At 43.8% G+C, this 16,343-nt stretch overlaps 1 protein-coding gene across 16 annotated transcripts in view; it reads left to right on the top strand.

Annotated features, from left to right (window-relative positions):
• Nucleotides 1-16,343, top strand: part of SHISAL1 (shisa like 1) — a 177,928-nt gene that overhangs the window by 156,000 nt on the left and 5,585 nt on the right. For 10 of the 16 annotated variants that reach the window (XM_083616043.1, XM_083616031.1, XM_083616046.1 and 7 more), the window contains one exon: nucleotides 3,332-5,440. The exons of the other annotated variants lie outside the window; for them this stretch is intronic. In XM_083616043.1, the coding sequence (XP_083472169.1) occupies nucleotides 3,332-3,347 (16 nt within the window). In that variant the 3' untranslated portion in view covers nucleotides 3,348-5,440. Of the gene's footprint in view, nucleotides 1-3,331; nucleotides 5,441-16,343 lie in introns of those variants that run through there. 16 annotated transcript variants of the gene reach the window in all.

Raw genomic sequence — 16,343 nt, 5'->3', positions numbered from 1 at the left:
CATAGGCTCATGCAGTCTTGCTAAGCTAACGTCTGGTATAGTATGTTGTGCGACAAATTATTTCAAGAGGAGATGCTACTTCTAAGTTGAAAAATCAGTACTTCTGTATTATACAGTCAGCTTATACAGTGGTACCTCAAGTTACAAATGCCTCAGGTTACAAATGCTTCAGGTTACAAACTCCACTAACCTGGAAGCGTTACCTCGAGTTGAGAACTTTGCCCCAGGATGAGAACAGAAATCGTGTGCTGGTGGTGCAGCAGCAGGAAGAGGTCCCATCAGCGAAAGGATGCCTCTAGTTAAAAACAGTTTCAAGTTAAGAACGGACCTCCGGAACGAATTAAGTTCGTAACTAGAGGTGCCACTGTAGTCTGATTTGGGGAAGAACTGAGTTCATACTTAACCAGTGGCAGGCACTGATTGCAAAATATTCTGGGGAATCTGGACCATGCCATGTCACAAACCCATGACCAACTTATTGTATAAACAAACCATTCTCCATGCTCAACCATTTGAAAGGTCAGTGCTTTTAGTTTTTTAGTCTTACTACTTTACATAGTCTCTGATTATGGATCTGCTCTGGTTAGTCTCAACAGCAATAAAACCTTCTCTGTGCAAATATTAAAAACAGCTCATTCATCACTGACTACAGTTTTCAGGGCATGGCACCGCAGCAGTTCTTTCCATACTCGGATTAAAAGAACATACAGATTTCCTCGAAATCATTGCTGGAATTGTAAAAGCATGCTAAATCTCCATGAGTACTGTAATGGGGGTTTTACAGTAATGGGATTTTATTTTCCTTTGAGCTGCCGGCTTACTTGCCATGGCACAAAAGGATTTTGAGATCCCCCTTAAGAGACTGTTCTTATAAGATGCCTGCAGTGTAGGGGGCCCTGCAGTGCTGGGGTGACACAGAAAGCCCCAGACGATGTGAGGGGTTTGCCTCTTCCCCACAGCAGATTCAATCCATGAGAAAATGGATGTTGGCAGACCAGGCTGTGTGTACCACATGACCTACTCTTCACCTCCCAAGACGCCAACTCCCCTCAGATGCAACGAAGGGTGCTGTCTGTTGCTGAAGTAAGAGTCAACTGCTGATCCAGTCAGCTTTTGTGCATGGAATAGGAGGGGGCGCCAAATGTCCTTTGCCCCAGGCAGCAACATCTCTTGGGCCAGTCCAGGTTATTCCTTTTTAAAAAAATATTTTTTATTAAATTTCCAATTGACAAACCAATCATATCACATTAATTCCAAATTATACCAATACATAATAAACTCCAAATATTTAGCCAAATTTTAAATTTTTTTGGGGGGGGGGTACCCATGCTTCGAGTTCAGAAAGGGTCCAATCATCTCATATTTCTGCTGCTTTGATGTTCACAAGTCCCGTCTTTCCATCTCTTTGTTGTTATCCTTTACAAATCCCGTCTTCCAATCTTCTTGTTGTTATCATTTTTTTTCTTTATAACCTCTGAGATTATCTCCACAAGCGAGTTGAAGCAAACATTATTATAGTCCTATGTGGATTTTCACGCTGATCCAAAAGTTCTATTCAAACGGCAGGCGCCATTTCAGCAGTTCCCATAAGATACAATCTAAGCATCTGCTCATTAACTTTCCCAGACCAGTTGCTCCATAAATCAGCCTTCTCAGGGGAGTTCTTGCCAAATCAAATGTCGAATTCAGATATGATAACAGAACCGTGGCTTCCTCCCCCTTTGACTGTAAATCTTGCAACAAAGTCTGTCTCATAATGGCGGTTCCCAATTAGAACTGCATCATCCAAAAGCCTTTCGTTTCGTTATTCCAAAAGTATGGCAAGAAGCAGCTCCCATGCTGTCAGCAGAATGTGAGAGCTTAAATTTCCATTTCAAGAGCAGGTGGCCATGCTATTTCCCACCACCACCAGGCTGGCACATCCACAGAAAATGAGTCAAAGGGGACCTTTTCCATCCCTTTCTCAGAGTGTGTGCAACCTATGGAACTTTAGTAATGGGCAGAGCAATCCAAACCTCCAGTCCACTGGAGTGGGTGGCGTTGGATGGAGCAGAAGACGTCCTCCACCCAGCACTGCCAGTCTCCACCAGACTCTGCCATCTTGGTAGCTCCACCATCAGGGAAGCCCAATGATGAGGAGCACACCATGTACCCACCAAAAGGGCAGGTGGGTGGAAGCTACCATTGGTGTCGTCCCCACCAGCAGTAGTCAGAGGATGCCCTCCAAAGCGGGCAGGTGACAGCACTGGGCCTGATCTGGGCCTCTGCTGCACCTGTTTGGGAGCTGGTGGTGGTGTAGGATCATTTCTTTCCTGCCTCCACCTTCCACGCTGGCCAGCATGTGGCAAGGCTGTGTGTATGGTGTTGGCTGTGCCACTCCATCAATTCCCATCACAGCTGGCCAGGGTTAGGATTGCACCCTATGTCCTGGACTACACATTGCCCTGTGTGTGAGCATCAGTCACTCATACACACACCCACACACCCACCCCATAATGTGGGACTTGCCAGATTAATCAGGCCAACAGCACGTAATCTCCCCCTCCATCTCATTGGTAGCTCATGTCAGGTGAATAGGGCAATTTGTTGCATGATGACTCTGCTTAGCTGATGCCCCTGATGAATGTAACCAGTTGCCCAAATGTCAGATTAGGTCAGAAACTGTTGGATTCATTCTAGTAAAATAATTTCCTACACGCAAGCTGTTGTGACTTAATTTGCACAGCCTCATTTCTTTCTTGTGTCAGGCCATATCCTTGAAAGTCTAACAGCATTTTCACACATGAAAGCACCTTTGAGCCTCTCTTGTCCTATTTATTTTAATACCTGATTGCTGTAAATGTGGAAGGCAGGCATTTGTAACGTGAATGATTCTCTGATGATGTGGATTCTATTCACATTACAACTCAATTGAAGCAAGAGGCACTTTAAGTCTCAGTTATGGAAACACCTGGTTAGTCTTCCATTCCATCCTCTGTAAATATGAAATAGTTGCTTTAAAGGCATTGACAAGCTTCTCTTATTTTTCCTCTCCTAAAGCAATATATGGAAAAGCAAAGGTGTTTGAAATTGTTGAAGCTTTTTGGTTGTGGCAGCCCACTTTAGTTATTTGTTTGCAGAAAACATGTCTATGTATAGTCAAAATATTATTACAGCCAGAGGAGTCTGGGATCTGTCATACATTCTTGGCTGCTCTCTGGCAGACCGAGTTTTATGGAAGAAGAGGGAAGGCTAATTAAGTTCAGCAACCATAACTTTGACTTTGATGCAGCACCATGATTCTAGCAGTAAGTAAATTCACTCACTAATTACAGAATTTCTTTCTCTTTAGTCTGGAAACCATCTGAGTGTTGTGTGATCTGAATCGAGATTCTGTTAGATATGCCTCCGCAATATTCACAAAACGCCGTCACACTTGGCACCAGTGTGGGATCCATGACTGAATAAGAGGCAGCTCTTTTGCTCTGCTCCATGGTGGTTTCCCAGGTCATCGGCAAGATCATGAGCTCAACAAATCTTACCAGCTGTTGAAATCAAAGGGGAGATTATTTATTGAAGAGAATTAAGCCAGAAACGTACCCATTTGGGAGACTCTAATTGGCTAGCATTTTAACTGAAAAGTCTACAGGTACCTCCAACAGGTGTTTCAGTGTAGATGTTTACTGCCACATTTTCTTAACACAAGAATAGAGCGTTGGTGGTAGATTTATTTTGGTATCCTTTTCTATGATGAATCCCCAGTGCTACTATGTTATTGTAGTCCTGAGGGGCTATGGCAGAACAAAAGAGGATAAAAATTAAACATTTGTGGTATAAAAGTTGTGCGGTTTCAGCAGGAAGTTATGAGACTGAAAATGAAGCAGTGTGACTACTAGAGAGGTGCAATAAATCGCCATACCGTTGAATACCAGTATTGAAATAACACCATGAACAAAAGGAGGTGGAGACTTAACAGCTTCCCTGAGGGAAGCTCAGAATACTTTACAGGTACTTTGCAGATAATTTGCAGGCACTGGTGTCTCCAGCTTTGCTTGCTCTCTCCCTTCTCCCTCCTAACCAATAAGAAATGATGATAAGCCCTCACCCAAACCAGGAAACTCTTTCAGCTTCATCATCATCTAACTATGCAGATCCTAACAATCCAGGAGGGACCCCCCATGGCTAGACAATCAAGATCCAGCGCAAAGTGAAGAAGTAAAGAACTGGAAAGCTCTTCTAAGCTCTTCTTTCTTTCCTCACCCCGCTAGTGAAAAAAAGAGTTTTTGTTTTTATTTTCTGGTGGTGTTTATGTTGTTGGTTCCCCCTAAATAGCTTTTCTCCATTTCAGAAAGGTTTTTTAAAAAAATATTTAAAGGAGACTACTTTTTTGCTTGCTTGCCCTCTCTCCTTCCCTTTGATAAAAAGGGAGAGTTTGGTGGGATGAGGGCTGGGGGGGAGGGCTTCTGTGGGGGGGGGAGATGGAGGAGAGAAGATTTAGCTGTCTGCCTCATGGCTGAAATGGGAGGTTGGGTACTATGCGAGAATGACAGGGAGGATGTTTTTCAGTAAGCAGTGCAGGCAAATGCATATCTACTCACAAGCAAGCCCTACTGAATTCAAGGAGGCTTACTCCCAGGAAAGTAGAAGTAAGTTTAGTTGAACACAGTGGGGCTTGTGCATGCACAGATTCCATTTAGACCTCTTGAGTGGGGAAGCAGATGCAATTTGACTAGTAAATCACTTAAACTACTCTTAAATTAGTTGAAAATATATTAAATGTATTATATGGAAGTTTATTTAATATTTTTATTAAATCTACTACTTACCTTACATTTTAAGACCCTCCAGTGCCGCGGGGAGGCCCAGCAAGGCCCTCTGCCGCCATAGATATTGTGATACTTAGCTGGTGATATATTGTGATGCTGAAAATTAGATATCGGCCAGCCCTAGTGACTACCCCTTTAACTTTTGCAATTGCAAAAATATTGAAACCAGGGTCACGTGAGACTGCCCTGGAGAGCATAATGAGCACAAAATCATTATGAATGTGCCATAAAAAGGATGCCTGGAGGGGTCCTGAGTACAACTTTCTATTTACAGGGCCTTGTTTGCTGCTCTGCTTTCCCCAGGAGCTTTCAGGATAAAGCAAATGCTAACAGAGCAAATTAGGTATTGCAAATGGGGACGGGAGGCTGCTAAATGCCCAGCAGAGTGTACTGTGTGTACTGGCAGATTCCTCTTGATGCGTTGTGCTTTTGGTAAGATGGAGAAGGAGGAGGAAGCTGGCCAGTTCACAAAGTCTGCTATTTCAAGAAATCTTTCGCACATTTTACTTTTTGTTAGGGAGGAGCTGGGGAGGCAAACAATCTGGCCCCACACCGATAAAAATAGAGAGAATTCTGTAATACCCATATGCTCATTTTACCCATTTACATTGCACATAAATAAATTTGAAATGTTCTTTTCGTTTTGTTACTTTGTGTTCGTTTGCTCCGTGGAGAAGAACAGCAGCAGTTCCTTCTGCTAAGATGGCTCATTAATCTTAAAAAAGTGTTGAGTTAGATAAGATAAACATTAAAAGATTATCAAATGACACCTTACTCTTTTCAACCTGTTGTTCCAGAATACCCATAAATTGGGCTACAGTCTATGTCTCTCTTCATGTGCATGGGGGGGGGGGAGAGAATTCATGCTATGAATATCATCAGTTCTTTTGATCATTTGTGCCCCTGTGAATTGTTTCCTCTTCTTTTTCTTTAAAAATGCTATCAATGTGCATTTGGTTTTGGTTTACGTCAGGCATGGCCAAACTTGGCCCTCCAGCTGCTTTGGGACTACAATTCCCATCATCCCTGACCACTGGACCACTTAGCTGGGGATGATGGGAGTTGCAGTCCCAAAACAGCTGGAGGGCCGAGTTTGCCTATGCCTGGTTTAAGTTCTTTGTCATCAGTATTCACAAGAGCCACCATGCATGTGATCAGAGTATGACCCATGCAGTAAGAACTTCATTGTGGCCATAAGAGGCACAAATGCAATTTCTTGCGTGCCAGAATGAGCCCACCTAACACCTCAGGCCGAAATGCAATCTTTTTGAATATCATCTGAGACAGAATGTTTTTCAGTGGAGTCTGTGCATGTGCAAAGGCTCAGGTGAATCCGAATTAAGGATGGGCAGGCAGAAGGCTGCTCACTCAAAAAGTGAATGGGACCCCTCATTGAGTAGCCCAATCAAACACTGAAACCTCTCAAGGCAGAAGGCAGAAGTTCCAGAGAATACTTGGAGTGCCCAGTCCTTCCTTCCCCAGGGGAAAAAGCTTTCCTTGGGTGTCTGGCAGGGCAGCAGCACACAGTTCCTCTTCTTAAGCTACCATTTCACTTACAACCTGGGACCGTGGAGTTTCAACAACACCCCCAGCGGGAGAATGCCAGTGTCATTTTCCACCAGGGATTTATGGAAGTTTACAACTCTTGATCCTAGTTGTGAGAAGACACTGCAGTATTGATACATTAGCAGCATTTTATTCAAAAATGTGAGGGGAGGGAAGAGTCCAACTGGGACCCACCACCAGCTCACCCTTCCTGGCCTCTAAGAAACTTTTACCGCTTGGAGAGAAGGACAGACTGAGGAGAGGGACTTCAGGAGAATCTGGTAGGCAGACTCCCTGAGTTGGCCGTGTCACCTGCCCCGGTTTCTCTCACAGAAGGCAGCCTAATCCGAATCTTGCCTGGCAGGGTCCATTGCTGAAATGAGAGAGAACATGTTTTGCATGCAAAAGTTCTCTGGTCCAATCCCTGGCATTTTCAGTTTAACAGGATCTCGGGTAACAGGTCTGGAAACAGCATATATTTCAAGCTGGAGGCTTCAGTGAGCTGCCGGCCAGGAAACTTGAAAGTACAGAGTTTAGACGTCCTGAAGATTTGACTTAAAAGGAGACAGCATTGTAGGTTTTGCAAGGTGATACATAGGGAGAAAGCAATACTGTCTCCATTAAATACATAAGCAATATATAGCCAGTCAAAATATCCTTTAAGGGGGTGTAAATGGTGCTCTAGAGCTCCAAGCCAGTAGCCCCTTTGCCTGGATACATGATTATTATTACTTTTTTTTTTATCGCTGTCATCAGTCCTGATCTCAGCTTGTGTCAATCATACATAATTCTGGCAACTTGGATTTGGGTGTTCACAACAGAGACTGAAGAGCACATCAGAGGTTCATAGTTTTGCAGAAATCCTATTATTAACCTGAGGCTAATCACTTCTCTGATTATGATTACAAATTGGTTCCCATCTTCTGAGGTGACAGTTTAATTTATTTTTACTCTCAGTCTGCTGTGTTCATTTGCATTGGTGACATTACCCCAAAGCACTCTGGATGGCTTAATTAAAAATGATTTTTGTGAAAGAAAGAAAGGCATATGGATCAGATTTCCAGGTTATATTGAAGGAGATGGGAATAGAAACCTGTTTTGCAATCACTGTCTAATAGCAAGTGTCAGAAAAATCGGTGCAAAAATATGTCACTGCTTGCTTATTCTGCTTTCGTTCTCATTCAAAAGCACTATGGGCATATACAGAAGCAACCATGAAATGGAAAGACCTACAGATGATTCTACATTAATCTAGTGAGGCTACTGAATGGAATGTTGATCTTGAACCTATGAAAGATCTGTTTTCAAATCTCAACTCAATCCAGAGTTGTTTGATGATAACTTTGGACAAACCATTGTTTTGGCTCCCAGGTCCCCATCTGTGAAATGGGAATAATAATTCACATGCTTGATAATATAATTGTGCGGCCCTTTAGGATACCAAAAACACTAGAACGTGGGCAATAATCCAATGCACTTTCAACATAAAGAGTTCTCCTGGTTCCCACAGACCGTATTGCAGCCACAGGCACATTACCTTCCTGTACTTTAGGGTTCCTTCCTGCAGTGATACCACTAGCAAAAGAAATTGCCTCTCCCCAAAGGCATCCCAACCCAGTGGCGTAGCATGGGGGGTGCAGGGGGGGCCGGCCGCACCGGGCGCAACATCTGAGGGTTAGGGTTAGGGGGCGCAAATCCACGGGTTAGGGGCACAAATTACTTGCCTTGCCCCGGGTGCTGACAACCCACGCTACGCCACTGTCCCAACCTCCCCCTTGCATTCGGTCCAACTGATAGGGACTATCAATCCTATACCACTTTCCCCGTAGTAAGCCGCACTGAACTCAGCTGACTTATTGAGTAGTGACATGGATAGGATTGCACTGTTAGCTAAGTGATAGCAATTGGGGGGGGGGGGAATAATTCTTCTCAGGAGAGGCCTACCTGGCTCCATTGCTGGAGGATGGGGCAAAAGAGGAGATTTTGTTTCACAAAGGACTCATTTATGAAGGCGGCTTGTTAAGAACATTGCTTTCAATATGAGTCTGTGCTGCTACCGTCGTTTTATTTATTTTTACAGGCAATTCCCCATTTATTCAGGGGGTACGTTCTGAGGCACTGCACATTTAAGTGAAATTGTGTATATTGGGAACACCATTGAAAAAGCTGGCAAACACTCTCTAAGCCTCTGGAAACCCTTGGAAAGCCCTTTAAAAAAAAAAAATCACCAAACTCCACCAGAATCGCTCCCTCCAAACTCTCCACAGGCCTCAAAGGCTCATTAGGCTCCCAGGATTGTTTTTGCACCATTTTTGCTCTTTTCACGCTTTTTAGGGCCATTTTTGCTCTTTTTCACGCCACTTCTGGGTTTGTGGCGATGCGCACGTGCATTGAACATGCATAAATGGGGAGTTGCCTGTATTTTGCTTTTACTTCTTTGACCACGATTTGTGTTTTATTGATGTTTTATATAGTATTGTGTATTGTTTTGTTTTTAACTGTAAACCATCTTGCGTACCTGGTAGAAAACTGGGCTAGAAATTTGGGGCATGAATTAAAAAAGTGATGCTTGTGATCAGCTGTGTGGCATTTCTTGCACAAGGAACTGGATCTTATGGTGTATTTAGCGGGACTCTCATCCCCACCACCTCCACCACCCCAACCAACAGCCCCTTACATGGGAGCATTGTGGGTTCAAGCCGCACACTGGGCGGAAAGATTCCTTTCCATCCCTACAAAAACATCTGATCAGAAAGATCCACTCTGAGCATAACACAGACTGTGGAGCTTATATAAATTATGGCCTCTATTTAGGGTTCTGTGGAAACAGAAGTTCTTTGTCAAGAGAACCTGAATACTGTAGCTTGTAATATATTTCACAAATGAAACACAGTTGTATGAATCTTCTTTTGAATAATTGACCCTGGAAATGTTACTATTTTAAGTATTTCTTTCTGACTTTGCTAAGTCTTTGGGAAGTGCATTGAAGCCCTCCTTGCCAACCACCATCCCTTCCCAAGTCTCTAGCTGTTGAGCATACGTTTTCAGTCGTATCTTTACCACAAGGCCTTGAAACTTGCATTTTTTTCTCATCGAAAGCTGACGCGTTCTGAAGACTAAATTCTGTATTTTCTCTGTCCTCTTCTGGAATGATGGCACCCAACCACACAGCCCTGTCAGTAGACAAGAATGATCTGCCTGTTATTTTCCCCATGCAAGTGTAATTATCCAGTCAATTGCAGCCCTAAATTCAATTGCTCAAACGATGGCAGATGCATGTTAGCCAATTACATGTTCTCTTTTCGCATTTATAAGAGCTCATGTACTCAGGCTACGCAAGGCTAATATTCAGATCCTGAACTTTATTTGAAAGGAAGTCGCCCTCTCGGGTAAGCAGCAGCCTTGGGAGGGCAGTTGCCACCCAACCACCCACACCCCCTCGTTCTGTGGGCAGAGCCCAGAAGAGTGCCTTTGCCACTGCGACTAGAAATTATCGTTTAAATAAAATGTTTCAGGTTACTTTATAAACTTAAAACTTTTCAACTTTTTTTTAAAAAGACTTTAAAAAAAAGACTACTGCAGCAAAACAACAACAGCACAGACCCCCAGGGCACCTCACCCAGAATGCTTCACTCTTAGGAAGCCGCCCCCCCCCTTCCTCAGAGCAAGGCATGGGGGTGGAGTGAGCATTTTGGAGAGCCCCACAAGAGCTGCTTGGTTTGATGGGCCAGCGAGGCAAGCAAGCCACCCCACCACCAGGCAGTCATCCCAATTTGCCCAATGCAGTGGTTTTCAAACTTTTTTCCTCTGGGCCACATCTGCAGAATAGAAATTTGCTCATGCCAAACCAAATATTTTATTGCAAAGAAATACATTGGAAAACACAACTAGGATTGTCTTCGGTATCATTTGATGTTCTTACTTTCATTTTGAAAAGATATCTATCCATATTTTGTAAATAAATAAAATTATTTTGATAGTATACTACACTGAATAGTCAGCCAGCAGCACTATTAGAAATGTGAGCCAGGCATCCAGCGAGCTCGGAGGGAAGAAAGACAGAGAGAGTGGGAAAGAATTGCAGGAGGAGGAAAAGGGAGTGGGGAGCAAAGGAAGGATGGATGGTCCAACAGAGGGGGAGTGGAGAGGCAGGGCACAGCAGACCCAACCCTGATGGTCATGGAGGAACTCACTGGTGGCATGTGAAAGGCGATGATAAGCAAACTTTTTCACATGGTCTTTCCCAGCTTCAGAGGCACCGATACAGTTCCTTGCCAAGGGCGCAAAAGCGCCTAGGTACACCTCTGTTCTCCTTCACTTCATTTAAACTAAAAGCAGCTGCACAGGGAAGGAATGGGGAAATTATTTTCCTCTGTATCATTTTTGTACTGAAAACACCCAATGCAGCTGTTTTTTCCCTCCTAAAGCTGCTATTAGTGGGGTGGGGGGACTGGAGGAAGGCAATTTTCAGTGGAAAAACAGCACAGAGGAAAGGGTTAAACCCTCCTATCTGCCCCAGTCAAAATCCACAGGGTGTGGGTGGAAGCTTCTGTTTATGAGAGCGAGCAAGACAGAGACAGAAGCACAGAGAGGCAGAGAGCAATGGAAAGAAGGGGAATCCAATTCATGGAATTCAAAGACACGTTTCATCCCCAGGTGTATTTTGACCTGTGTCTCTCCACTTTCCTCACATTTTCTGATGCACCTGAACATCTGATGTTCTGCTACAAAAAATCTGGCAACCGTTTAAAAGCAGTTGCCTTGTGTTTTGTTTGGTTGTTTCAATTTGATAGCAAATCTGGAAATCAGCCCAGCAATCTTCTAAAGCAGGCTGCAACAACAGAATTTCAAAAGGGGAACATTAGTCATTCTGTACTTTGCTCTCAAAAGGCTCTTCAAAGATGACTAGATTGGTTAATTTCAGTTTCACGTTGCATTTGAAAAGGTGAAGCAGAAGCTGATGGTCGCTCAATTTAAATTTGTAAATGCAAGTGAAACAGACAGGCAGCCTCCTCATCTTGTGAAGACTCTGCTTCTGAAGAGTGTGGTTGTGCTGCTCCCCTCAGCCAGCCGGCCCCATCATCCCTAACCTTTGGCTATGCTGGCAGGTGTGTGAGTTCCCCTTAAGATTTGGAAAAGACCTGAACACTAATGGCTTTATATATGCATTTGAAAATATTGTTTTCATTTCTTCCCCTTCATTTGTGCTGAAAGTTGGATTCTAAAGGCAGAAACCCGTCTGGGTCCCCCACCCCTAGATTATTTTACAAAGCATCATGTACATTGATGATGCTGTAAATATCATTGATAATTGCTCCTCTCCAGCTTCAGCTTTTTCCTACCTTCAGCCTTATTCACATGGGTGGTTATCAGTTACAGCCAACAAAAGTTTGTTAAATCACTGTAAATAATATACAGTGAAGGCCTCAGTTCTACTTGCATACTGTCATGCTTGTGTTGGTTGGAACTGTACCTTGGAATAGAAGTAGAGATGTTTTGGCCATGATTCTGATGGAATAAGTTTGGCTAAGGGTTTTGATTACTATTTTATTATTTTTATTATAATTTCTGTGGCTCTTTTTTCAGGGTTATTTACAGCTAGCCCACAATAGTCATGAAGGCGCGGCATCCATAATAAAAACAAAGTCCCTTAGTTTGGGCCAGTTCTCCAACCTGAGAACTGTTCAGTTAGGCAGTTTGTTCCAAAATTCAGAGTTAGAAAAGCTAACATTTGTAAATAACATTATGATAAAAAAAAGTTGTAGTCCAAGAACATCTGGGGACCCAAGGTTGAAGAACACTGAAGATGGACTATTACAAGTGGGATTTACTCCTTTGCAGCTTTCCAGCCCCTCCATTTCATCCCTTCCCCCTTTCCCCGCAACAGTCCTTCAGTTTTCCATGCCCACTGAGCATGCAGATTAGAGGCTGGTTTATTGGGGGGGGGAAGAATTATACTTCTTCAAACTGGCAGGCCACCAAGGTGCCTCCTACTGTCTTGTGTGTGGTTGGTTCTAGTTTGGCTACATAAGGGTAGACACTCAGAAAATGAGTTTGCTGTCAGTGTATACAATTTCACACAGCGCATTTGAAGGAATTGTAGGTTTGATATAGAAGCAGTTTCAAGTGAAACCGCTGGGGTAGCTGGCGGTAGTTTTCCTTGACTAACATTTAAGCCTGGTTTTGATACCTGCCTGCCTTAATGAGCATACCAGGTAAGAGTCCAAAAGAAGGCTTTTTTGCACACCCATGCTTGACAGCATGCTCTCTTAAAGCCTCTAGTATTTTGTGAGCACACTCTGTTCTGGTTTAATTGGTTGCTCAGTGCGAACTCAAAATCTGGCATAAAAGCACTCCAAAAATGCTAAAAGAACACCTGTTTTAACAGGTTCTTTTTGATGAACACATTTTGAAAATCTGTAATAATCCTCATTGCTAAGCAGGACCAGTGGATAATTATTTGTTCTAGTTTAATAACATCATAGAATCATAGAATCATAGAGTTGGAAGAGACCACAAGGGCCATCGAGTCCAACCCCCTGCCAAGGTCTCCCATGATAGAAAACCCTATTTACTAAACACGATGCCAACACATTATTTGCATCAAGAGCTGACATCCTGTCACATCAAAGACTTATGCCTCACTTAGATTAGAAATCTTTCTGGGCTGCACCACCTTCCACTGCATGTTCACATCAATGAATGCTCCTCTGTACTAATAATAATAAATTCTCCTTATAAAAGCTAGACATTGGGGTCAAGGGTTCTAGTCTAGACCTCTCTTTGACATGTTCATTTTCAATGTGTAAGGTTTGTGGGTGTTAATACAGTCAAGTGAGCGCATACCTGTAATTTGATGTGACACAATCCGGGCACAAGTTTATACAGAGTCAAATCATTGGGCCATCCAGCTGAGGGTTGGCCACACTCGCTGGCAGCCACCTTCCAGAGATTCAGGCAGGACACATTTGTAGCCCGATCTGAAGATGCTGGGTATTGAATCTCATTCCTTCTGCACATAAAGCTGATGATCTACGGTGAGCTGCATCCTTTTCCCACTTCGAATTGTGGTTGTGTGATCCCTTGGTCTTCTGGATTTGCACATAGGCCACCAGAGAAAGCAACATGGGCCCATAATAATTTGGTAAAGGGACCCCTGACCGTTAGGTCCAGTCGCGGACGACTCTGGGGTTGCGCGCTCATCTCGCTTTACTGGCCGAGCCCAAAACGAGCTCTGCTTTCTCTCAGGCTGAACCACGGGTCAAAAATGAATGCAAATGATAGGTTGATTAGATTGATCAGCTTTTAAGCATGTTTGCGAAATGCTCAGAAACTTCCTGGAGGCACTTCCCCCAGCGGTTGTGATAACAGAAGGAGTCACTGCAGTCATCTTGCTGACTCAACATTATTGCTATCATTAGAACAGTTCAAGCCATTATTTGCACCAAAATTCATTGCTGTAAAAGGATTGTGAACAAGAAGCTTGCAAAATTTCCCACTAGCAGAATTTGCCATTGAGGACAGAACTAAATATTGAGTGTCCCTTTGCTGTCTCATCCTCATGCTGTGCACACCAAGTAAAGCCGTGTGTGATGGCACCATGCTTTGCATCTCTCTGTCCCTGGCAGCCAGTGATATGGGGGAAACACAGCACATTAAACCACATCACACATGCTGTGGGATTCATTATGAGCGAAATATGGAAAAGCAACACAGAGCATCCAGTTCCTTTCATCAAGCTAACATGGTAGCCACTGTGTTCCCGGTGTGTATATCTGTCTTATTGAAGAGTCAAGCATAATCAGTGTTCAAGAAAGCTCTTAGAATAAGTATATGGGCTCCAGTTCTGCTGAAGTTAGTCATGACAATTGTTGCATTCCTAAGCATAGTTAGTAGGCACTAGTAAGCTCTACAGAATGCAATGGTTCTTGCTCTTGAGGAAGCGTGTTGGGGATTGCACCATTTATCTCATTAAAGCCAATGAGAGCCACGTTAGTTGTGACTAATTTGTTCCACTGGTTTACACAGGACTCTTTGGTGCCTAACATTAGCTAGGTTTCAACCATTGTCAGGATGATACATCAGGAATATATGGCGAATATTCAAGATCAGAACCCCATTCTTCATGGTTAGCAAGGCCAGGGAAACGTGCTTTGAAGGCCAGTCTAGAAAACCATTTGTTGACTTTTTTCACCACCACAGAGTTGCACTTGTAGTGAGTCAGAGGGGTAAGAGGAGCTATGCCAGATGAGTATAAAACTATGCATGTGTGGAGAAAGTGGATAGAGATTATGCTAGAACTCAGGGACATCCGGTGAAGCTGAAATGTTAGGACATCCAGAAGAATGTACTTCTGCACACATCACATAGTTAAAACTGTGGAATTTGCTCCGACAAGAGGCAGTGATGCCCACCACCTTGGAAGGCCTTAAAAGAGGAGAGTGCAGCTGTGCGTGGGTCCTGCTTTCGGGCTTGCCATAGGCACCTGCGAGAATGGGATGCTGGTCATTACTCTGATCCATCTGGCCCTTCTTAGATTGGCCAGGGTTTCAAATTCCCTGTGGTTAACAATTGCAGTAGCAGAAGAACACACACACACACACCCTCAAATTAGGCTGCTGAGTTGAAGACATCTTGGATTAGCCAGTGAGTGCATGAGAGCATTGTGGGCTCAGCTTCATTCTGGTACTAAGAAAAGAAATTGTGAAGTTCAGCTTATGGTCAGAGTCACCCTGCTTTTTAATTGCCTTTTGCACCTGGCTCTGGTTGGTAGGTCTTTTGGTTCCAGTAAAAAAACAAAGTAGATCCGGCAAGCAAGGCGTCTGCTCACCCCCATCGTAAACTCTGCCTGCTTCTTCAGGTGCTGAGCCCCTGCCTGATCCTCACTCCCAAAAGCCAATCATTTTGATGGGACCTGAATAATTTATCCCACATTGAGGGGACGTGATTGATAGTTCCTATAAAATCATTTATATTTCTACAGAAAAACACCTTCCCTGTCAACAGAATGTTAAACTTATTGCCGGCCAATACTGTCTAAGAAATTGGGGGGGGGGCGGCCAGCTCTTATTTCCAAACTGTAATGACTTCAGACAAATGATAAGCTTCCTGGATTTACTAGTTCTCTTGGTATTCATTTCCCATTTCATTTCCCTTCAATCTTGCTACACTTTCATATTTTCAATCTGTAGCAGACGTTTGTCCTCTGGTTTTGTATTTCAGGTGAAGAAAACAATTATTTTGCTCCGTATCTCACCTTCTAAAATGTCATTATGTTAGAACAGGAGCTGGCAACCTTTATGCCAAGAGCTGTTTGGAAGGCTGGGAGGGGTGCAGTTTACAAGACAGGACACATAGTTATTCCCTTGATTTTATCCTTGCTACAAGGTAGATTAGGCTGAGAGATAATGACTGCCCAGGCTCACCCAGTGACATTCATGGTCAAGTGGCAATTGGAACCCTAACTGGCACAGCACAATGGCTCTCCTCCCCCTTAACAATCTCTAGTTAGAGGTCATCTTTAGCTGGACAGGCCTGAAGAGCCATGGAGCTGTCCACGATATGGTGCTGAAAGCTGGCCACTGGGACTCGGGATTTCACAGCAACATCAATTACTGTACAGTACAATGGCGCTGTGGGTTAAACCACAGAGCCTAGGACTTGCTGATCAGAAGGTTCGAATCCCCGCGACGGGGTGAGCTCCCGTTGCTCGGTCCCTGCTCCTGCCAACCTAGCAGTTCGAAAGCACAACAGTGCAAGTAGATAAATAGGTACCACTCCAGCGGGAAGGTAAACAGCGTTTCCGTGCGCTGCTCTGGTTTGCCAGAAGCGGCTTAGTCATGCTGGCCACATGACCCGGAAGCTGTACGCCGGCTCCCTCGGCCAAAAAAGCAAGATGAGTGCCGCAACCCAGGAGTTGGTCACGACTAGACCTAATGGTCAAGGGTCCCTTTACCTTTACCTTTACAATGCATACTGTATGAGAACACAAAC

This window comes from Podarcis filfolensis, assembly GCF_964270895.1.
Source record: "Podarcis filfolensis genome assembly, chromosome: 5".
Lineage (NCBI taxonomy): Eukaryota > Metazoa > Chordata > Lepidosauria > Squamata > Lacertidae > Podarcis > Podarcis filfolensis.
This window is presented reverse-complemented; position numbering and strand designations above follow the sequence as displayed.